Genomic DNA, 25,858 nt, shown 5'->3' with positions numbered 1-25,858 from the left:
TCGATCAAGTCAAGGCTTGTAATATTAAAACTTGAAGAAAAAAAGAAGAAGAATTAGCCCAAAGAGTATTGAAAAAGAGTAATTGATTTTCAAAAATCACATAGAAACTTTTGTTACATTTTGTACAACTTTCATATTGAAATATACAGATATGCTATATCGTAGATATACACGTTAACGCATAAACGATACAAAATACGTGTATATAGTGACGATGATTGTCTATTATCGAGTAAATAGCAATTTAAGATCCATCCTTATTGTATCTTGGGATACTCGAGCTAAAGCTTGTTGTACCTTTGATCAGAAACACGCCACTCGACATAGACCATCATTCACTGGGTGATACCTGTAAGCGAAGTGCAAATTAACGTTTGAAAGGATGTTAGTATAGTACGTATCTCTCTTTCTCTCTTTCTCTCTCTGTATGTGTGTGTCTGTGTGTGTCTGTGTGTGTGTGTGTATCAACAATAAGCTTTGAGGTTTTTTGCAAGAAATTTCATTTATCTCACCCTTGGGAACACTCTTAGCGAATGCGTTTAGATGAATATACTTTTTTTACTACAGTTTTATTACGTTTCTCTCTCTCTCTTGTTTTTTTCATTCTTTCTGATGGTACACCGAAATGATATTCTTATTATATTTACTTTTTTATATTTATGTTTTATTCCATATACAAAAAAATTATATATATTTCGTAAAATAAGAATCTTTCGTTTCCAACAAATTAAAAATGTCCTCTAACATTCCGAAGTGGTCGAATCATTGAGACGAAGGAATCTTTATATATATATATATTTATATGTATATATATATATATATATATATATATATATGTTCTTTTCTCCTCTCGAAAGAATGTATATCTATCTTCTGCCAGGAACGACACGAGACCGCTCTCGGCTTTACACGCTTGTCAACGAGCAACAGAATATGACGGGACCATTGTTGCATTGGTGAAAAGACGTGAGAAGGGAGTGGCCAATAGAAAAAAAAAAAAAAAAAAAAAAAAAAGAAAGAAAAAAAAAAAGAAGTCGTTACTTGGCAGATAGAAATGTTAAAATGATATTCCGTATTCTTATATATTAAGAAAATTATTCACTGAAATAATATGAAATACTCGGAGTGTTATTTCGAGGATAAGCTAAACGAGAAAGATGAAATGAAACTAAGAAATGAAGAAACAAAAAGAAATAAAAAAAAAAAAAAAAAACAAATATAAAAAGATATAAAAAGAAAAGAAAAGATTTGCTTAAACTCGTTTGTAATTTAATCTTTCCTTTGAGTTTTGTACTTGCACATCCTTCGTATATATGTATGTATATTTGCGTGTATGTGTATGTGTGTGTGTGTTTGTTTGTGTGTGGGTTGGTGTAGGTGTATGAGGCAAAGCTTGAATTTTCTGTTCGCATTAGCAATCCGCGAGTTAGAACTTCCATCAGAGTTCATACGTATTAATGGGTTGACTTAACTGGAGCTCGAGATTAGTAGAATGTGATAGAGCTAATACGAGAATCCAGGGACAGGAAGAATGACATGATGAGAGAGAGAGAGAGAGAGAGAGAGAGAGAGAGACATAAATAGCTAGGTAAGATAGATAGATAAATAAATGAAGAATTGAACTTATTTCCACATGTCAAATTCTCTTATCTTTAAAGAAGCATGTATAGAAAGATATAAAAATTGAATTAAAAGGAAAAATAATAAATGATGTTTCTCTTCAGACTTGTATAAAATGAATATATCGATATTAATGATAAATGAGGAAAAGAGAAAGAGAGTTAAAGTGACTTAAGGAAAAAACATAGAAAATAAATTCAATTTATCATTTATATATGTATATATAAATATTTTCTATGAAATGATTATAAATATATGAAAAAAAATAAAAAGTAAGTTTCTCATAAATTTCTTTACAAAAATTACAAAATTTCTTTTAGATTTTTTAAGAATTCCATCTACGTGATTTCGTAGACAATTTACACAGAGACAGAGATCGGACATAGAAGAACAGAGGACATAGAAGAACCGTGTAAAATCCAAGAGACATAGCATAGGATATTAGTCTTACGGATCTGATATTTGCATAATACTCATACATTACGTTAATACGAGTCTTGCACGTTTGGAGCATGAGATAGATATATTCAAGGACCGCTTCATGATTTATATAAACGTAGAGAGGGATATATACGTACATACGAATACACGATCTTGTTTCCACATTCTGAAATTTCTAAACGATGTGAAACTCTAATTATTTGTTCTCTCTCTCTCTCTCTCTCTCTCTCTCTCTCTCTCTCTCTCTCTCTCTTTTATATAATTTGGACAATTCATAATTCAAATACACCGCAAATCACTTCGAAACAAATAAAAGCCCTTTAAGCCATTCATTTATTCCTATTAATTATAGGAAATCTATAATAGATAATATTCCCTAATTGTCAAATACTTATTTGTTAAATAATAGACGCTGGAATGGAATAAATAAAATTGTTCAAAGCTTGAATCCGTTATAAGCAGTCATTAAATTCTGTCACTTCACATTTATATGCAAATGTCTCTATAAATTATATGCAAATCTATACATTATAAACAATTGCCATACGTTAATAAAAGATGTAAATCGTATTAAATTTATAAATCGTATTCCATCTATCATTTATGTCCCAAATAAATTTTTAATAAACATATATAAATGTGCCTATCTATATAATATTTATAAAATATTTAGATAATGATAATACGACGTTTGTTAATTTAACTTGACAAGTTAACTTTAAAACCTGCGTGTATTATACTCTTCATCTGACTGATCAAAAAGTTTGCCACAACTTCGTTATTAGAAATGAAAGGATTAAATTAATTCTGTATAACTTTGTGATTAAAAGAAGAAGAAGAAAAAAAAAAAAAAAGAAAAAGAAATATATTGATAAAAGGGTGTATAGAATCACGAGATAAAAAGAAGTAAAATAATGAAATTAAAAGAGTTCATTGATTGCACATATATCTCATGAAGAGTTTATTTAAAGTGAAAACTACGATATATATATATATATATATATATATATATATATATATATATATATATATATATATATATATATATATATATATATATATATACGTATATATACAATGTAGCAATGTTTGCAAGCGACGAATCACGATTCATATGCGAATCATACGCTCTCATGGCAAACTTTCGAGCGTGATCTCGTTAACGGTGTTCTTCTCTCTCTCTCTCTCTCTCTCTCTCTCTCTCTCTCTCTCTCTCTCTATCTATCTATCTCTCTTTCTCCTTCTTTCCTTCTACTATAGAAACTAAACACAAACGCTTGTATTCCGCGTTTACAAGCTGCATGATTCAACTCACTGCAAGATTTTCTTTTGATACTTTTCACATTTTTCATTTCTGTATATTTTTTTCTTTTTTTTACCCCTTTTATTTACGAAACAATTTCAACATTCGAAAAGTATAACTGGTGAAAATATAATCTCACTGTGGGACAAGATTGTGGTTGATAACGTTTAATGGAACACCATAATATTTGATGATGCGGTGCCAATTGAAATTTTTCATATGAACAAACGATCGAATTTTCTGTACGTTTTTGTTTCAATAAAAAACGAGATATAATCATTTTTTGTTAAACACACGAATTTTATGTGTTATAATGATATATAAAATGTTTCGAATTGAATAACATATCAACAAAATTTCTAATTAAATTATTATTTTTCCATTGTCTTTATTACTTATTCGATAATATTCAGTGACGATTTATAAAAATTTATTTTAATTATTCAGAAATAAATACAGATTATATTATATAAATACAGATATATTAATAGATTAATAAAATTTTTTCTCTTGGCATTATTACGGGCAAATCAAATGTAAAATTATGAATTACCATAAATATTTTTTAAAAATTTCATCAACGATTTTTGTTGGTACAAACAAATAAGAAAAGATAGCAATGGAGAAATACTTTCTCGTCCAGCTTTACGATCGCCACGAGAATAGCTTAATTTCGTGCTCCGACTTTTACGGTCGCGTCTCTTTCAAAGTACCTGAAATTGAGCAGTCTTTTATTTCTTTTCTCTTTGTATTTCTTTGTCCCTCACACTCTCTCTCTTTCTTTTTTAGAAAAAATTTGCGTTACATGAATACCTCATAATAAACTTGCTAGTACGTCGTGTATGTACACAACCATGTACATTTTTTCTTGTAGAAAAAATAATAACCAGAAATAAAAGGCAAAAGACGAAAAAAAAGCAAATTTTCATACCCAAATTGATATAAAAATATTAAGTTCAATATATATATATATATATATATATATATGCATACATATATACAAAGAATTTATTTACTGGCCGATCTAATATTAACATTAACGATACGATATATTTATTTATTGATTATTCTGTATTTCAACAAATATTAAGTATAGTGCCTGAAAATAGGCAACACTACACTTAACCTCGATAAATGCGACTGCAAATGTCTTTCATCTGTCAGAATGACATTTTCGAAGTCCCCTGATAAATGGCAACAAGTATTACATAAATGTATGAATATTTTATCTATTGTAAGGGCTCGTAAAAGTTTTTTTTTCTCTCGACATTTGCATTGACCATTTCCACCGATGTATGCAGCTTTGTATATCTCCCAGGTGTAAATAATACACTTATTAATATCCGTAGAAGTAATTATAAAGCTCCGTTTCGAAATGTATTTTACTTGCAATTAGTTTCGAGATATCAATTTTACTAATAACACTTCTTTCAGAATGTCAGAAATGTATGTAAAAAGAAAAAGAAAACTCGTATCGATTGTTGTTCGCTTATAAAAAATAAAAAAAAAATAAAAAAGAGAATATATTAAAACGAATGAAATGTAAATTGATTACGATCGTTAATCCATAATTAATCGTTTATTATCCGAGTCCATGATGTTTGAAATGGCATGAACCACTTCAAGAGGATGGTAGAGATGTATAAATGGATGCGTTATCTAGACACAGACATATGGATACGTATTTGACCAAGTGGCAATCGATACCTCGATGAGAATTTGCGAAGCTTTGACACAATCTTCCTATCAATGTTCCCCCACTGGATAATGTCAGGAAGAGACAGAGAGAGGGAGAGAGAGAGAGAGAGAGAAAGAGATAGAGAGAGAGTGTGTCTATGCGAGTAAACACAAGGATAGGTCGCAGTCTATATTGTACGACAAATTTCGATGTCCACCCCTTTCTATTCTATTCCGATAATATCCAAACCTCGCCGTACGTAATATAAATTTGCTCAGCGATGCGAGAGACATGAGACTGCGTCTTGCATTTCTTTCACGGAAGAATGTTAAACGAGAGAAAAGATGAAAAAGAAAATAAAGATAAAGAATGCACAACGAAAAGACAAAAGAAACAAAAAAAGGAAAACGAAAGAAAATTGAAGAAAAGTTCGAAGAAAAAAAAAAGATAATTTAGAAAAATGATACGAATTTCCTGGCAGGAAAAAAAAAACGTAAAATAGTATATTTTCTTCTAACGATCGATAATAGATCTTGTATGTATGTATTTCCTCTCAAATAGAATCTTTCCAATTTCCCAAAATGAACGAATAATCGAAATGCTCCGAAGATTGGTGAGTGCGACCTCGTCGCAATGGCAAATAACGATTTCGTAATTCTCACGTTTCGTTCGATGCTTCGATGCACTCGTGATTTCGATGTCCCTAATTGCCAAATGATTTGATAACGAGGCGGTCAAATACATTAAAGAGGGAAATAAGTGCACGAAATTGATTGATTCTCTCTCTCTCTCTCTCTCTCTCTCTCTCTCTCTCTCTCTTTCTCTCTATTCACGCAATCTTACACATAAATATCTAAATACATAATTTATTTACTTCGTAAATTATAGAATGTAGGTCAAAGGCCAGTTGTATTTAAAAAAAATAAAAGAGAGAAAAAAAGAAGAAAGAAAAGGAAAAAATAATTTTTCACGGTAAAACGAAACGCGAGTCTATACCTGAAGCATTCATCTTTGAATATCATTTGACTTTTGTATGAAATATTCCTAACTATTGGTAATTTATTCGATAATATATTTTCTTGAATCGATTCAAACATAAGAGACTATTCTATATACATATATATACTCGAATACGCATTCAAACACATACATACAAACACACATATACTATTGACGATTACACGGTTTAAAGGTAGCGCATAGAGAAACGTAGGCGAGAATACATGCCTATTCGTTTCAACCCAAAGGTTCATGGTATTCAGAGAACGTTCCTGCTTTTCAGAGAACTGTAAAGGTTCTCTCTCTCTCTCTCTCTCTCTCTCTCTCTCTCTCTCTTTCTCTTCTTCTCTTAGTGAGATCAGATGCAAAGTACATAGATCCCAATCGCATTGAAAGCTCAGTGGGATAGATAAAAAGAACTGACCGGCTATCCTGTGACAATGTATTTTCCAGTTAGAATAAAAAAGAAAGAGAATATATATATATATATATATATATATATATATATACACATATATACATATATATAAATTGAAAAAGAAAATATACAGGATAGGAAAATGGAGTCAATTTTTCTTCCCTTCAATTTTTTTCCCCTTTTTTTTATTTTTCCTTTTCCTCCTATCCTTTTTCTCCTCACCTTCCATTTTATACCCCCGTTTTGAAAAACGTATAGACTAGAAGAAGATATGGATTCTTATCGATAGGATACGCGTTGAAAAATCGATATCCATCCGATTAATTTTAAAGAGATTCCGTCGATTCTCCTTTCTATCTCTCTTTTTCTCTTATCATTTACACAGACACCAAAGACAAGATAGTACTCCATCGAAAATTTATCACCGCAAGTATTAGATTAGAAATTCCTCGGTAAGGATCTTTTTTTGTGTTGATTAAAGAAATCGCTTATCGAAAAATGTGAAATAGAAATAGAAAGAATAAAGACAAATTTGAATTGGATTCAGCATCAAAAATCATTTGAAAATCTACGTGATCCAATAGAAACCAATGTCCAAGAATTATTCCCAAAGATAAAAATTAATCGTTTTAAAAGGAATAAAATAAAAGAAGAGAAAACTTGAATAAAAAAAAAAAAATAATAAAAAAAAAGAAATAGCCACGTTCTAAATTTTCCATAATAACTATATGAACTTATAATTATATAATATAATTTATATATGAACAGAATAAGTAAATGAACTTATTATTAATAAATAGTAATTAATTATGTTATTAATAAGTAATTTATTATTAAGAAGGAACAATTTTCATTATTTTTAGACATTTTAATCTAGATAAATTTATTAACGATTTTTAATTATTCGTCAGTTAAATAAATATCGTTGTTGTAATTCTAAGACACCTTATATAGAACTATAATCTTTGTCATAGAAGAAAATATATAGTGATGGTATAGTAACTGATCGAGCTGGGCTACTGTATATCGACTATCATCGCATTTTACGTGATCGCCACTTTAATCGAACGCGCACAACCCCTGTCGTTGAGGTGGCAAAATCGGTAAACAGAAAAACGACGTCAACTTTGCGTTGCGAGGCAGGTGCCAGCCATGGGAGAGAAAGATATATATATATATATATATATATATATATATATATATACACACACGCACATACACACATACATATATATATATATATATATATATATATATATATATGTATGTATGTATGTACGTATGTATATGTACATGTGTGAAGGGATCGAAAGCATGTATATGTATATGTATATATATATATATATATATATATATATATAAAGATGTGTGTGTGTGTGTAAGAGAGAGAGAGAGAAAGAGAGAGAGAGAGTATCTCTTGCTAGGGTGAATAGACACATTTTCCGCTACTTAACGGATTTCATGCTCGGCTATCGTCAAAGGAACATGACGTCCTTGCTCCAATCAGCGTCGACTATTAATAGTCTTTACGACTTAGTATTTTTCAAATTTTCTTAGAATAAACTATCTATGTGACGTTATATGTGTATACAGATAAAGATAAAGATAAAGATAAGTGCAAAGAAATCTATAATCTATTGGAAAAGTAAAAAGAAAATGAATGAATTTTTATCAATGAGTTCTTTCTTTTTCTCTTATTAAATATAATGAAGAGAGATATATTTAGAGGTTATTAATTAATATTTCAATGAAAAAAAATATCAGTCGTGATATTAGTATAATTTGTAAAAACATGTATCTTAGACTTAAGTACATACATCTTCATTTGACATATTAGATGATCGATTGAAAAAAAGACACCTTGTATATTTTTATATATTTGGATAGAGATCTTCTTAGTTGTTGGTATTAATTAATGTATTTTATTATTAATTATGTAAATATTTCAATGAAAGAGTTCACAATAATTTAAATAAAAATTTGTCAAAGAGTTAGGTACATCATCGTGTGTGATCATTATAGATATTGATCGATTGCAAACGAAGACACCCTTGTATATATTTTATATATATATATATATATATATATATATATATATATATATATATATATAATACGAAGATAAATCTCTTCCCTTCAATTCCTCTTTCCCCTCGCTTTTATCATCCTTTTACTCTTTATTATTAACGCTAGAACCTGACAGATCCTTTAAATCGACTCGAAAAGACGAACTTATCTGAAGCTTTCGTTACTTTCGATCCTTGGAGACTCATCGTTGAAAAGAGCTACGGATAATATATATATGTATATATATATATATATATATATATGTATATAGTAGATATAGATAGGTAGATATATAATATTACGTACGTATATATGATCGACGATCTCTCACTGAAAATCCATCTAATATACGCTCCTGCGATCCTGTATCACCAAAATAAGAAAATTACTTTCTTCATCGTCGTCATCATCATCGTTGGACTTCGGCGATTATGGTTGTTTCAACGAAAAATCGAATTTATAGTAGAAAAGAATTTAATTAATGGGATGGTCATTTTCTCGGCGAAGGAAACTACTTCAAGGCGAAGGTATCGTCGAAAGGCTCCTCTGAAAAGAATAATAGAAAATTAAATTAGTGGCTAACGATACACTGTAAAAACTTCGCTAATGTTCTTTTTCGAACCTTCTACTTCTACTTGTATTACCTTCTTTTTTTTTCTCTTTGTTTTTTCTTTCTCTTTTTTCGACAGCACTTCTCTACTTTTATTTATCAATAATTCAGTAAAAAATAAGAGAGAGAAAGAGAGAGAGAGTGAAAACTCATTAAAAAATGATCAAATTGATAATGTATAATTTCTAATCAAATTTCTCATCGTTTGCAGGTTTTGTGAAAAAGAAGAAAATCTATCTGTTGGCCTTCATGAAATATATCACGAAGGTTCTTGTTCAACATTTTCGAATGAAGAGATTTACGTACATACATGCCGAAACGATTCTTTACATGGCAGCATCCCATTTCGAAAATGCGCCCTCTTCGCGGCTTAATACGCTAGAGAAAATATCAAAGAGAAAAACAAATCTATCTCTATCTATCTATATATACCTAATATATTTATGCATGTGTGCATGCGTTCGTATGCTCGTGGTGATATACCAAAGAAAGATATATATATATATATATATATATATATATATATATATATATATATATTTCTTTTTTTAAAGCTTTTGCATTGAATTCTTTTGCTTGGTGGCCTGTACTTAGCAATTAATGATTGTTATTATTAACAAAATCTAATACAAATAAAAAACTTTTTCTTTTTCTTCTTCTTTTTTTTTCTTTTTCTTTCAATCGCTTATTACATTCATGCTTATGCGAAGTATCCTGCTTTTTTCTCAAAGAATAATTTCGTAGACACACATATTTTTAGATATCATTGTTTAGACAATTAAATAAAAGTAGTGAAAGCAAAAAGTAATATCTAACAAATGAAAAAGAAATGAATAAAAAAAAAAAAAAAAAAAAAAAAAAAAATATTCCTCGGCATGGAGCAACATCCTACACGTATATATATGTGCGTGTATGCGCGTGTGATCTGGATCCATTAGATTTTAACATTCCCGATTCTGGGCAAATTCGATGAAATGGTAAGCAAATCGAATATTAAATATCGTCGAGAGGAACACGACCAGATTTAAGAAAATATAAGACATATATCCTATAGAAATGGATCCTCCAAATCTAGAGTTCACTGTGGTCTCCTCACTTAACTAACTTAACGATCTATCGATCGATCGATCGATTCGAAACTAAACTGAACTATACGATTAGCTCACTTCCGTTGTCAACCGACGGAAATAACAATACTCCCTCTCTCCCTCTCTCTTTCTCTCTCTATCTATCTATCTCCAACTCTTATATGAATTTCTTGGTGTTGTCTTAGTCGTCGATCGAAGTGCGAACTCAATCATTAATAATAATATTATATCTATATATGTGTGTATATTTACATGAAGTATATAAAATGATAAATATATATTTGTTAAGATCCTAAAGAAACTCAGATCACTTTTGATTAAAATTAATCAAAAATTTATTACACATATTTTAAATATAATTCATATATACTATATAAACGAATTAACGTGCATATTGTTTTATTTTCTCATTACAGAATGTATACAAAGTTTTATATAACTTTAGGAACGTTTATTAACAAAGTTACAAACATTAAATAATACACGACTTAGAAACGATTAATTTACCAGTAAACACAAAACTCGCTAAAACTTGGGAGTTCTTCCATTACTTCTTTTATTATTAATAATTATTATTTATATACACTTTTATATATATATATATATATATATATATATATATATATACACACTTATACATACGTATAAATATATAACATGTATGGATTGTGTAGATATATATATATATACACATAAATACGTGCACACACAAACACACACACGTACACACACATATACATACATACATATTCCGGAAGGAAGACGAAGTGTAATTTACCTTGGCACGATAAACTATCACAAGCATAATATAGTTTACGACTGAGCCTTCGCTACACTAACTCCTTCTACTTGAAATAATAATTAGCGCGGGAAACGTTACGAACGATGGAAATTAGCTACCATCTTCCCCACGCCACTCCCCTACTTTCATCGTCCTTTACAAAGAAAAAATGGTGAACGTTATAAAATAAAAGAAAAAGAATAAAAAAAAGGAAAAGAGAAATAGAAAAAGAAAGAGAGAAACGATGAGTGGTTTTAATCGATTATTTTAATCCTTGTCAGACGTTCCACCAAAATGGCTGAACTTTGACCTCACTATCCATCTATATATATATATATATATATATATATCCTCTACCCGTAGTTTTCTCTAGTGAAAGAGGATATAATCGATCGCGAGTGTAATTCGAAAGAACAATACTGTATAAAAGAGTCATTATGACTCGTCACATAAGAAGACGTTAACGTTCCGTTAATGTCCGATAATGCCTTCTTCCAAGCCACGTCAATACGAACGTTGCTTCAGTTTAATGAGATCGAAAGCTACCTGCTAACTGGATTTCCTGATAATTGTGTTGCCTCCATTACCTGTAACGAATGGGTACACGCCGATCGATCGACTTTAGTCGCTGGAGGTATATCCATACTTCCCCTCCCCGGACCTATCTCAGCCTCTTACAGAGACTACGTAGTAGTAAGAGGAATCGAAAAAGAGAGAAGAAGAGAGAGGGATTAGTTGCTTGTGGTTAGATAAATTTTAGAAAACGATGGCGATGAGATTAAAGGAAAAAAGGAAGAAAAAATGTCGTTTAAGAGACAAAAGAAATCAAATCGAATCGAATCAAATAGAAAAAATGGAAGAAGAGAGAAAGAAAAATTCTTAATACGAATTTTTATTCTCTCTCTTTCTCTCTCACTCACTCACTCTCTCTCTCTCTCTCTCTCTCTCTCTTTCTCTCTCTCTCTCTCTCTCTCTCTCTCTCTCTCTCTCTCTCTCGCTCTTCCTTTCCATTCTCTCGCCACAAAATAGAATAGTTTCTACTGTCGTGTAGAATTTAGCTGATAATTTACACGAGGCTTCAGGGTTTATCGTGCCAAGGAACTTCCTCCGGAAGTCACGTTTTCCTTCTACAGGGTGTAACAAAGATGGTATACTATATTCCTAATTTGTCTTGCCTTAATGAAAGAATTCAAGAAAAAAGGAAAAAAAGAAAGAAAGAAAAGTAAAAGAAAGAGAAGAAAATGTCCACTGGCAATTGTCTTTTCGATGGTTATTTCGAATTAACCGTAACGATAAATTCGATCTTGTTGAAATAATGATCACGACAGTAACGCAATATCGTCCGATGTAATTCAATATGGCTATCGTCACTCGGAGAACGCGTTTGCAATAAATTTTATCCGAAAGCATCGACGTTACCGTTGAGGTTTCAATGAATAGAATCGATCCTCGTATAGTCGATTCACTGTTTTTGTTACACTCCCTATAGACATATACATATAGGTATATAGATATCTATCTACATACGGGGTGATCATGCTCTAGTACGACACGACTAACTTATTTATTAGCGAGTAATCTAGATGGAAGTAACTAACTATGATATCGTAAAGGGATAATCATTGGATTAGCTTGTTGCAATGCGATAACGCGTTAATTAATATTTTAATATTTTCTTATAATAATATTCAATCTAACGATTGATTAATACGATTGATACGTGAGAATTAGATGTACGATATAAATCGTTCTACATATATATATATATAATTCTAATATATATATATATATATATATATACGTTTGTTCGTTAATTAAAAGGGAACCAAAGGGAAAAAGAAAAGAAAAGTGGTAGTGAAAAAGAATAAAAGAAAACCAACATGAAAGATTAATTAAATCGCCGTACAAAAATCGACGATCGGATTCAATCGAATGATCGCTTAAATTCTTGATCGAATACACGTAATATAAAATATTATATGAGCTCTCTTGAATGAAAGTCAAACGATATTTCATCTCTCTTTCCTATTACAGTTGACGTTGGTGTTCGTCCATACGATAGCGAATACCGTGCTTTAATTAGTGTCGCTTTAGAAATACACCAAGCCTGATATTCCACATACGCTAGTTTGTGAAAGTTAGTGTACGGAGATAACTAATACGGATAATTGAATCGCACGAAAACAGTATCTCTAATTAAAGGCTTCCCTTGATGTGTGTTCAACTGGTATCTATCTACTGTTATTATTTTGGTTGGCGATGATAGTGCTGTTGTTTTTATTTTTATCATTATTCTCATTTTCATTCGACATCATTACTTCAAGATACACACCGTGACCTTTCTATTCGAACTTTGATATGAAAGAGATTTAATAAAAAAAAAAAAAAAAAAAAAAAAAAAAAAAAAAAAAAAAAAGAAAAAGGAAAATAAATAAATAAAAAAGAAAGAAAAAGATATTTCGATCGACGATGACGACAAAAGAAAACTATCGATACGGATTGATCTTAATATTGAATGCATATAAATCAATCGATCGATTAAATAATAAATAAGCAAAATTAAATCGTTGGATGTCAATAAATGGAAATTGTTTAAATATTCGAAACGATCGACGTTCTATCGGTTACTTCAGCCGACCGTGAAATCCTCTCGACGTTTTATAGGTTTTCTCTTCCATTTCCCGTCCCTTCCTTCCCCCGTCCCCTTCTTTTCCACCAAAAAGTATATGCTCTTTTCCGTAGGATATGCATAAAACGATTCGAAGCTCAGACGCAAGAGAAAAATCTTCAAGAATCGTGACATTTTCCCATCACCGTTCAACGTCGTTCAAGCTTATCCCTTTCCCTTTGTTTCTCCCTTTTCCACCTTAATACCTTATACTCCAATCTTCTTTTTTACTCCTTTCCCTATCCCCTCCTGATGGAAGCAAACCCACCACCTTCTCGTGGTTTCCATCGAGCAATGATACTCGAACGATGCTGAAAAGGATAGAGAAAAAGAAAAAGAAAAAGAAAAAGAAAAAAAGAAAACGACATAAATGAATACGAATATGTGAATGAAAAAATGAAAAGAAAGGAGAGAAAGAAAATGACCTTTTCCGTGTGATACTTAAGAAAATTGCTTGAAATTTTCTACATCCGTGAATTCGTCGTCCTCGTTATCGTCTTCGTCGTCCTAGTTGTCCTTATCGTTGTCCTCGTTCTCGTCGTCGTCGTCTCCGTCGCAAAATAGAGAGATTAAACGAACTAATGCACGTTGATCCTTTTTCTCCAACGAAAAGAGTATCATTGGCAAAGAGTGGGTAATCCAAAGTCCACTGATTCTCCTCGATAGAAACTTTATTCCCATGTTTTAAAAAGCTCTCCTCACCCTTCCCCCTCCCATTGACTATGCTTCTACGTCGAGGATTATAAATAACTAAATAAATAAATAAACTATATTTTCTTTTGTCAGAGAGATAGAGAGAAAATAGCAAAAAAAATATTAAAAAAAAAAAAAAAAAAAAAAAAAAAAAACGATAAGAAAAAAAGAAAAGTAACGATAAGAAAAAGAAAAAGTAGGATCCTTTGCAGCGGAAAAAATCATGCCGTTCGATTTTCGGCGTTTATTTATTGAAGCCTCTCTTATATCGATCCGGCATATCCACGGCACTGTAAGTGCCATCTTCTGACCGTGACATGCACTACAATCATCGCGAAATTCTTCAATGAAAGACGAATTTGGCGGTAAATTTATAATGCGTATGAGCGTACGAGCGTGTCACGTTCATTTTTTAATGAGTCCGCAATATGAATGACCCGATCGATACCATTTATGATCTTTTTGTCGTTCAATCGACGAGATTTCGTTCGGGGCATACGTTCGAAATGGGATCAAAATCAATTGCGATATCAAACGAATCGTTTAAAAAGTTCTTTATAATGTTTAACATATTATATGAAATGTGTGTGATAAGTTAAAAAAAAAAAAAGAAAAAAAAAAGAAGAAGAAAAAAAAAGAGAAAATAAAAACGAAAAGTTTTTACGGTAATACTTTTTAATTCGTGCAAACGAAGGTTACTTACGAATCAAATATGCTTCTCTTTAAATGTATTAACACGCACATGTGCGTATGCACGTAAATGAAGGTATATGTAAGTGCAATAAGTGGAAAAGATGATGGTGGGTCAGGCGTACATTAATGATCAACTCTCTAGCACGTGCAAACGCGCGGTAAATAGCGCGCGATGGGAATAATCGACCCGATACAAATTCGTTTCGAGTTGATCAGTTTTGGCGCGTTGAAAGTATGTACATATGTATATACGTACGTATATAATACATATCCATCTATCGTATGTAATAAAATAATCAATCGATGCTAACGATAAAGAAACGAGCCGAATGAAACGAACAAAATGAAACGAATGAACTAACAATAAGTAACAACACGAGAAATCTTTCAAAAGATACTTCCTGTATTACTGCGTTTCTATTTTATATCTTTTTCTTTTTCTTTTTCTTTTTCTTTTTCTTTTTCTTTAATCTTTTTCCAAGCTTTTAACTTTCTCACAAATGAGAAACAGGCGCTCGTAATTATATATCGTTGCTAATTAATACTTTATAGCCTTTCGCTCTTCGTTCAGTTTCCAATTATTTTCTCAAAGTATAACAAAGTCAAAGAATAATAATACTAATAATAATAATAACAATAATAATAATAATAATAATAATAATAATAATAATAATAATAATAATAATAATATAATATTATTTGTGATCGTATCTTTTCATTCTTATATTACTTTTTCTTTCTAAAGAGAAAATGTAATGAGAAGATACTGAAACGAATATATTATACTCTGATGTATAAGGGCATGTCATATTATTCCAACGTATTATGAATAGAAAAATTTTTTAAACTTTCTTATATTAACTTTCGTCACGTCCGACATTGTTTCCGAGATGCATTCAGTTTTGTTATTTTAGCAATCACCAACTATTCCTCATGAAAATTGCACAAGTAAATTATTCCAAGTTTTAATATGAATCTCAAATTGTGATATTCCGATCTTTTCTTTTCAAAAATAACAAATATTAATCGAATTTTTTAACCATATTCTTTTTATATATATATACTTTGTTGAAGCAAAATAATTTTTTTAATATTAGGATATACTCTGTATACATGTACATATATATATATATATATATATATATATATATATATATGTGTGTGTATATATATAAAACGAAATTTCACAATACACTCCCGTGTTTGCTCGTGAATCTAACATCGACAGCTACCTTTGATCTTGCGAAAAGGAATATCGATGACCGACCATACTTTGCATAACCACGAAGAAACAGATTCAAAGACTTTTCCACCTTTATCGTGGCTTTGTTCGAGGCAATTTATTTAAAGCGTACAGGGAAAGAAGAATGGAACATTTTCTGGTCGTTTAATATTATCATGGAGAGCCAATAGGAAAATTTCTTGTAACAAAAAGACAGATTTTTATGGAATAAATTGAATATATCCAGTCGGCCAATCATATAATTATTAAATCGAAGATTAAATAAATCGAACGAAACAACAATAGAGATAATATTGATAATAAAGATCTTCCTTAAAATCGAATAATAAAGGATAATCATAATTATAGGATTTATAGATAATTGAAAAAGAAAAGATAATCATAATTATAGGAATACTTCGAAGACTCACCAATATTGTCGTGTGCGTGTTTGAAATTCCAGAAACAATTATTGTGATAAAAGCAAATCAAATTCAAAGATAACAATATTTGTTTTATAAAATTTTGAAACAAATCAGATAAATTCTAAGTTGTATCATATTTGGGAAATATACACGGAAGACTGCACATTAACTAACAAACGAGTTTGGTTCTTACGACTAGCGAACCGATACGACCTATCTTCTTCGACGTTCCAATATCTAAGATCTACGAACTCGACTGTAAAGCTACTGTTACTTTGTGATAGTAGCGAATAAAGCTATTCTGTCGAAGAAGCCTGACAAATACGCTCCCGCACGCAAACACACACGCTCACACACATATAAGTTCGCGCATCACTTACCAATCTTTAAAGAGACAAAAATCTTAAGATCACAAAGTATCCACAAAAAACAAAAAGAAACCCATTTTGCTCGATCAATAATGTCATTTTCTTGTGAAACATTATAAAGTAAATTACTCTAGGAAATCCCTCATGCTCATCTTTTTCAAGGAATCCTAACAAAAATCTTTGCTTTGATGAAAAGGAATGGATGTGAACGAGAATGTAGAATTTTTCATTTTACCCCTGAGATTTGGTCGGATAACTGAAATAATCTTTTTCTTTTTATTCTTTTTTTCTTCTTTTTTTTCTTTATTTTTTATACAACAGTAATATATACCATAAAAATAGTGACAAAAAATAGATACAGAGTGTCCTACAAATTTGGAACCATTCGAGAAAAACATACCGGATTACAAAATCTTTTTCGGAGCGTCGTTCGGTATTATGTTACACGTACTAGTAAAAATGATACTTCCACTCTGATAATACTCTTTTGATCCATGATGTATTGCTTCAGATATAAAGAGCTCTGAATATTTACCTTGTACACCCCATGACTTTTATATTATCTTAGATGATATAAAAAATTATATAAAAAAAAAAAAAAAGAAAAAAAGAAAAGAAAAGTAATAAAAAAAAACAAGATAAGAGTCTTATAGTTCCGAGCTTAGTCGAAACATTATTCTCCGTATAAATAATATATATGGATATATAATCCATCAAATTCAGTTCTCTGTTTCAACTGAGATTAATTTTAAGTACGCGAACTCGAATAGTATGTTTGCTATTAAAGTAAAACAATGTAGAATGGAATGGTGGATGTTTCAAACGAATTTCATTGATTCAAATAAACAGTATTTCAGTTATTTGATTTTACTGATATTTTCAATTCTATAGATATACGCATTGATAACATCAATTAGCAATAGGACATCTATATTAACAATTGGATAAAACATTTTTAGTAGAAACAAAATTAAATTTCAATTGAAATGTAATAACGTCGTTTGTTTGGACATATTATTCTTCAAAATAAATTTACGGGTAATAATAAATGGGATCAGTAACGATAACAAAAAATAGAATAAAAAAAAAAAACAAAATTTAATTTCGAAATATAGGATAGAAAAAGTTATGATAAAGAAAAAAAAAAAAAAAGAAGAAGTGAGGAAGAAAGAGAAAAGAAGAAAATAAATTCGTTCTCATTCTTATTCGAGTTTGACGTACTTCTTCAGTATTTCTTAAGTACTCGGTACAAAGTTTTGTGTCGCTTTCACCCTGCACGAATTTTCTCTCTCTCCCTCTCTCTCTCTCTCTCTCTCTCTCTCTCTCTCTCTTTCTTTTTCTCTTTCTCTCTCTCTTTCTCTTTTTCTCTCTTCTTATCTCGAAACGCTACGATGTCTGACGCTGCAGGGGGAAAGATTTTCAGGGTATATAATAATAATAATAATAATAATCGAAAATGCGCGTAGAGAGACGACGACGACGACGACGATTACGACTACGACGATAAATCTAGAATCCGCCTCAGTAGGATTTAAACTACATTTCCAACCTTCTGATAAATTCTTTCGAATGGGATGGGAGAGGAAAAAAAATAAAAACGAAAGAATCCTGTAATTAAAGTTCAAACTTTTGAAAGATCTTTTCTCTCTCTCTCTCTCTCTCTCTCTCTCTCTCTCTCTCTCTCTCTCGTATTATTAAACTAAGCGTTTCGTTGAAAAAATATAAATACGTAATAAAAAAAAAAAATAAAAAGAAAAATTAAGAAACGTACAAGAGTTCAGAGAGATGTTTTAAAACGATGCTCGATGTTTTATAATTAAAAAGTGAAATACTCATTTATTTTTTAACGGACTGATTATTCAACGAATGCCGAATAACTTTTGATAAAAATTCAAAGATGAAAATAAAGTCAAAGATGAAAATGTTTATTTTGAAAGTTATATATTAATACGTCGATTAAAAATTTTCATTTTAATTTTGTAATGAATATTTCAAGTAAATTTCGAAAAATCTAATTAATAAAACGAATTCATACTTTATAGATCAAAAATAATTTATATATATATATATGGCTAGATCGAAATATTTGATATTTTATGTTCGAAACTAAACTCAATAGAGTCACCGACGAGTCGAGGAAACTCGTCAGCAAGCTTTGACGAGAGAACCACCAGAAATCTCATGGGAAAACACATTAGGTGCACCCAATGGTGTACCTTTCGATGACGACACGAAGGATCTCCTTAAGAATTGCCTCGACGTTTCGATTCCACCTCAGACTACCATAACGGATATCATCAAGCGTAGCTCAAGCTTTCCTATCAATTTCCCAATAAACACCGTTAGATGTTCAACATTGAGAGATAGAGGTGTCAGTTCTGATATATTGGAGGTTAGTATTAATAGAAGTGAAAAAAGAAATTATCCAATTAAAATATACTTTTAAAATTCACAATGTTTTTATCTTTCTTTCTTTTAATAATATACGCATGTATTATCAATTATCTAAGACAATACTTGAATCTAAAACTTTCCTCTATATTTTAACTTTTATATATTTCACTGTTTTCCATGCGTTTATTTATTTATTTTCTCTTTCTTTTTTTTTCTTTTTTTTTTTTTTCTTTATAATTTAATTTCCTTAAACTCGGCTGATATAATGTTCGGTAAATAGTTCAGATAAATGTAGAACGAATTAAAAAGAAGCTCTCTTCGTTAATTCGATCGATTGTACAACTCTTTACCTTCCAATTAAAAAGTTCCCTTCTTCTTTGAATCGTTTTTTACTTACATGAACAAAAAAAAAAAACTTATTTCAGTTAAACGCTAATTCGGCGTATCCATTGATCCATGAGGCCATGCTACCACTCATAGCACGATGGTTAAAGCACAAACGTCAATATGGTAGTGCGATCGAGAGAGCCCTTTATAAAGAAATGGGTCTTATAGAGTTTATTCAACGACTTCTCGAAAAAAGGGCCGTCAATTTCTTTGGCTCGGACGATCGATACAAGCTGATCGATGGAAAAACCGGTGTTGATGGTTGGGAGAGCGTAGGAACGGATTATGAGAAAGAGCCGCTGGTGAGTGCACACAAATATAAAAATATAAAAATATAAAAATATAAAAATAAAAGAAAGAAAAGAAAAATAAATAAGATAAAAGAGAAAATTTTACTCGACCTCGATAAAACTTTTCTTTTTTCTTTTTTTTCTTTCTTCCTTTCTTCTTGTTTAGTTACTATTTAAATATCAAATATATTCGTTCTACGAATTGTATAAATAAATATAATTAAATTACAAAAAATTGATTGACCGATAAATCAATCTTCCTCTCCTTTTCTTCTTTTCTTTTTTCCTTTACATTATTACATCGATCGCCTCCCTTTTAAAAATTTATAAAAATTCATACAAACAAAATACGTGTAGATAAATGAAATGGAAAAATAAAAAAAAAAACAAAGAAACAATCAAACAAAGAATTAATTAGAAATGAAATTAATGGCAATCGATCGTTGTTCTCTAGGTTCTGACGAAGTGCCTGTCGTACGACGAAATCAAATTGTCGTCAATGATCGTAGTTTCATCTCACACGGAATTCATCAACGACGGTTCTCGAGAAAATAGGGGCGTAGTAACAAGTGATCCAGACTCCGTCCAGCCCAGAGGCGTTATTATGGGTGTCGTGGGAGCAAGGTTCGCGTTTATATACCTAACTCGTACAATTAATCACGAAAGTGCGCATGTAAAAAATTAGTCTCTAGAGGTGTCGCTTTTTATTACGGCTATACTTTTCTTTTCCTTTTTTCTTTCTTTCTTTTTTTTATTTTCACCATCCCGCACTTCCGTCGAGGGATAAAAAAAGTTGTACAACTTTTTAGAACAACTAGACTAGAACAAACAGTGCCGAAAGCGATACCCTTCCTGCACTTGTTTTCCTTTTTTTTTTTCTGTTTTTTATCCTTTCTTTCATATACATATATAAACAGTTTCAAAAAACAGTCGAAAAAAAAGAACAGTTTAAAAAAACAGTTTATTAATAGCCTTTTTTATATGCAGATTCGAAAAACCACGAGTTATGGAATATCAGGATATACTTATAACTCCTTTACAAAATAATATGGATAATGGGTAAGAGATTAAGAGAATTATATCGATACTTTTTAAATGTTATTTTCTTCGTTATCTTTACTTTGATTTTAATTTAAAATTATCTATGCTTCGAATATAATGACTTGGAATATATAATAAAAATGATTTTTAATCGTGATATATATTGACTGCGTTTAAATAAAAAAAAAAAATAACTTTTTCAATAACAATACTTATTATCAGCAACGATACTTATGATCTCATGTATATCAAAGTTTTTTACTTTTTTTTTTAAATTTTTACTCTTTTACTTTTCCTTGATATAGATACGGTCCAAACGTCGAAGGTATGACACAAGAAAAACGTGGGCTTAGAATAATATGGGCGAATTTTTATGGAGAAATCTATCATCCGCTTTACGAGGAAACGGTAAAGCGTATTAAATCTAAAGACAATAAAAGATATCTATCGCTTACGAGTCAGACGGTTTTCGACATTGAAAATTATATGAAAAGAACTCTTTTATCTGTTGAAATAATACTTCTCGAAGCGAATACTAGAGCCGAAAAACAAAATACCACTGCTTTCCTTCACGTTGTTGGATTCGGTCTTGGTACGTAAACGAGCATAACTTTTTATTTATGCCTTTTAATCATTTTACTTTTAACCGAATGGAAAAGTTTTGTAAAAAGAGCAAAAAGAAAAAAAAATCTCAACCTTTCGAGTCGAAATTTTGATTTTATATGAATAGTTTTCTTGACTTCACAAAGCTTGATATACACAAAGCTTTCTCGTAAAGCTTCTCAAATTGTTTTTGGAGAGAATTATTCATAGAAAAAAAACGAAAGATTACTTTATTATTATCATATATTGTTTTTAATTTTAATTAGAGAAATTTTATTACGTAAAATATCGAAGATCAAGAATTTTATTATTTATAATGAAATCATTATTGCACCGATCAAACCTTATTAATAAAAATTATTAAAACACTTATTAAAGATTTGTATATAATACGTTACATGATATGTGAACGCCATGAAATAATTAATATCGACAAAATTAATACCCATCTTCTTCAACGGCGAGTATAATCAAGGTTGAGTGTACATACGAAATTAATTGATATGTATTAGTATACCAATCTATTCCGTAAATGATTGTAACGTCTGACTGTCCTAGCGAGTAAACTTATACGATTCAAATTAAAAATGAAACGTTTAACTTGAGAATTATATTAAAATGATTAGAATATATATATATATATATAATATATAGGTATATAATATATTTCTAAAAATTACAGGAGCATGGAAGATAATACAGGATCAAGAAATATATTTCTTAAAGACCTTTGAGATAGCAATTAGAAAGATGAACAAGAAATTGAAATACGTATCAGACGTGATGTTCGCTTACTTTAGACAACAGAAATGTGGGAATACAGGAAACGGCGATTATCTTGGAGGTTCGCTAATCGATTTTGTTATCACGCGTCCGATCTGAATCGAGAGCTTGTAATTAACGTAATTAATGATCCTTCAGATATCAAGATCCATTTTGCTCTGAGAGAACCCCATAGTAAATTATTGAGATCGACGGATGCAAGCAAGTTACTGATCGTAACTTATGCTTGGGACGGAAACGCTCAACCAGGTTGTTGTTCTTTTTTAATTTATTTTTATTTTGTTTTTTTTTTTGCCATTTTTCTTCTTCTTTTTTATCTTTTCCTTCTTAATTTTACCGTCTCTCTTAATCGATCGAAACGTTGATATGAAACGAACGTTGTCGACAGATTCGTAGTAACGAATTCTTATCCCTAATTGCAGTCGACTTACAGGGAACGAATTTTGGAGCGGTTATCTTGCATCGAGTGGAGATCCAGCAGCAGCATGCAGCAGTCAAATAGCAGAATTGCATAATTCTTGGATAAATCCAAGAACTTGCGGCGCTAGTTTACACGTCGCATCTGCCGAACACGGAATTTTGCACATATCCGACTACGCGAGACTTCATCTTACTTAGGTAAAAAGTAACATAAGTTGGAAGTTAAATTCTTTATGATAGATCACTTGTATCATAAATTCATTATGATAGATCACAAAGTTAATACATAGATCTAAAAGGTTATGTATACAAAATGAAATTATAGCTATATATATATATATATATATATATATATATATACATACATATACGAAGTGAACCATGTTATATGAGACTTGCATGCATTTATATATACATATACATGCAAGTCTCATATAACATGGTTCACTTTGTAACGTGTTACATCGAAATCGTATTTTCAGATACCATGCTATAGGACAGTTATATGTCTACCTTATACATCGTTAGTCATGAAATATTTGATAAATGTTTCTTTTGAAATCTATAAATGAAAATTAATAACACATGTACTTATTTTTACCAATTTTTCAAGTCAAAATTTTTATTAATTAATAATAAATATTTTGTAAAATACATGATCGATATATGTGAATATTCCGATCAGTGTAAATTAATACGTTGAATATTAATAATTTTAATATAATAAATTTTAATATCATAAATATGAAAATGGTGATTTTAGGAAAGGGCCGGCCCAACGGGCAGCGGTCAACGAAGACCATCTCGATCACCGCGCAGTCAGAGAAGTCGAAGTGCCGATGTTGATTGCTTAAAAAAATATACCGAAAGGAGAATCGAAGGAAGAAGACATACGGACGTTGCCGATACCAGTAAGCTAGATACGTCAAGATGGATACCATTGGCAAAGAATGTCTCTCGGGGTCAAACGAGTTTGAAAAAAACGGCACAAGTTTCGAAAGACGAAGATAAACGACGATATGAGAGTAACTCTAATACGGTGAGGAGCGATTCGATAAAGTGGCAACAAACTTCTTCGGTGGAAGTGGACGAACGTAAAAGGAATTTGCCAAATGAAAAAAAAGTAGAAGAAGTGCAAGAAGAAGAAGAAAAAGCTAAGCTTTATGGTAGACAAGTAGCTGCTCGTAGTCAAAGTACTGACGTCACTACATTCAAGAAAGAAAAATATACCGAAGAACGAAGACATACCGACTGCGGTGATATCAGAATTTCATCCAGGTTGTCATCATTAATTCATTTCATTTCAATCATTAATATTTTTAATATATGTGTTATATGTATTTTTTTCTTTGTATATTTTATATGTATATTAATATTCTATATTTGATTAAAGTTATCGACAAATATCGATAACTATAATAATATATATGTATTTTTATAAATATAATATTTTTTATTTTCAATAACTTTAATCAAATAAAACAAAATTGTTTTTATAAATGATACAATGGCAGTATCGATATTCGATATGGAAGAGCCTTACCGATTCTAGCGATCGTCCTTTAAAATATTTTCTTCAATAATTTCACGTATCGATAATTAAAATATGACTTATTATATTTCATCGATCAAGATCCTATTTTTAAAACAAAGATTTGTAGGATCGATTATATAGTAGATTCCTACATTACCTTTTTAGTCAATGATCAATCGCGGAGCTCTTCAGAGGCACCTAGCGTTGAAACGTCTGAATTAACTTTAACGTAAACCCCTTATGGTAGGCAAAATTTACATCAAAATACACGTTGATACATCAGAGTTTCTTAAATTTCTACAATTTACGATACACACGTTATTTAAACAAATATTTCGGATAAAAATTGTTTCCGTTGATTGAATCTAGCAGGATATATATATATAAATTTGTAAATATTTGTCAATGAAAAATACTATCGTAAAATCATGTAAAATCGTGTGAGGAATATTTATCGAGAAATTATAATTTTGCAGATGGATACCACAAATAAATAGTGCCAGATTTCGCAGTGATACGTCGACATTCGCGAAATTCACGAATTCTTACGAAATTACAAAAAATGCTGCAACCAGATGGATAACGTTCGCGAAAAATCCATCGCCGTTTCCAACGCCTCGAATGAATCCAGATAAGAAAACACAAATGGAAGAGAGTTCACGAAAAAACGAAGAATCTTGTACAAAGGAAAACAAAACTGAAGCAACAAAATGGACACCTTTGCGAAAGTTTGCGTCGCCTGTACCGTCCAAACGAAATACTGAAAATGATACGACACCGGGTATAGAAATTATTGCAAAAAAAATATTACATTGTTAATACTTTTTATAAAACTATTTAATTTGATCTTTTAGATTTATCGGAGATTACTCCGCCAAATCGCTTGAAAAATAACGACGCATCTGATGCACTTGACAAAGCTAACAAATTGAGCCAACGAATGCGAGATCTTTATGATTTCAAAACGGAAAACGAATGGCCAAAGAGATTAAAGAACCGACCATACGAAGAAACGTGGATAAGTAAAAGTAGTAGCGAGGAGGAAAGACATCCTCCCAGTGGTCGTAGAAATAGTCAGGATATGGAATTTAACGATAGATCGTTACGAATCAGGGTGATTGCTTTGAATTTTTTATCTAATTCCTTCGTATTAATTATTGAATTGATCACCAACCAATAATATCGTAATTGTCGGTATTTTATATCTAAGTAAGCAATGAACAATAGTATAGTATTTGCATTTTATCGAAAAAAAACAGTTATTATTGTTGTCGATCAATTATTTAAAAAAAAAAATTGTTAAAAAATCTGATTGGAATTCTAAAGAAAATA

The 25,858-nt window shown here is 30.5% G+C and overlaps 2 protein-coding genes and 1 long non-coding RNA gene across 5 annotated transcripts in view; 2 read left to right on the top strand and 1 right to left on the bottom strand.

Moving 5' to 3' along the window:
* LOC124954330 overlaps window positions 1–23,842 on the top strand; it is a 34,997-nt gene extending 11,155 nt beyond the window's left edge. The window contains exons 2-10 of one of the 3 annotated variants that reach the window (XR_007102518.1): window positions 19,194–19,466; window positions 19,894–20,157; window positions 20,600–20,769; window positions 21,133–21,204; window positions 21,492–21,778; window positions 22,472–22,633; window positions 22,711–22,821; window positions 22,995–23,190; window positions 23,756–23,842. Coding sequence is in view for 1 of the 3 variants with exons in the window: in XM_047507112.1 (XP_047363068.1) it covers window positions 19,194–19,466; window positions 19,894–20,157; window positions 20,600–20,769; window positions 21,133–21,204; window positions 21,492–21,778; window positions 22,472–22,633; window positions 22,711–22,821; window positions 23,006–23,190 (1,524 nt within the window). In the remaining 2 variants the exon portion in view is untranslated. The remainder of the gene's footprint in view (window positions 1–19,193; window positions 19,467–19,893; window positions 20,158–20,599; window positions 20,770–21,132; window positions 21,205–21,491; window positions 21,779–22,471; window positions 22,634–22,710; window positions 22,822–22,994; window positions 23,191–23,755) is intronic. The other 2 variants (XM_047507112.1, XR_007102519.1) reach the window with 2 other exon arrangements.
* Window positions 8,547–16,968, bottom strand: LOC124954331. The gene is made up of 3 exons (XR_007102520.1): window positions 16,713–16,968; window positions 8,833–9,072; window positions 8,547–8,744 (listed from the first exon to the last, which is right to left on the bottom strand). It is a non-coding gene; the product is annotated as an uncharacterized LOC124954331 (long non-coding RNA).
* Window positions 23,498–25,858, top strand: part of LOC124954499 — a 3,026-nt gene continuing 665 nt past the window's right edge. Inside the window, exons 1-4 of the mRNA XM_047507535.1 lie at window positions 23,498–23,515; window positions 23,756–24,270; window positions 25,003–25,307; window positions 25,381–25,640. Of these exons, the coding sequence (XP_047363491.1) occupies window positions 23,498–23,515; window positions 23,756–24,270; window positions 25,003–25,307; window positions 25,381–25,640 (1,098 nt within the window). The remainder of the gene's footprint in view (window positions 23,516–23,755; window positions 24,271–25,002; window positions 25,308–25,380; window positions 25,641–25,858) is intronic.

The sequence above is a fragment of the Vespa velutina genome, chromosome 15 (assembly GCF_912470025.1).
Source record: "Vespa velutina chromosome 15, iVesVel2.1, whole genome shotgun sequence".
NCBI lineage: Eukaryota > Metazoa > Arthropoda > Insecta > Hymenoptera > Vespidae > Vespa > Vespa velutina.
Note: the sequence above shows the minus strand (reverse complement) of the source record. Positions and strands in the feature narration are given on the sequence as shown.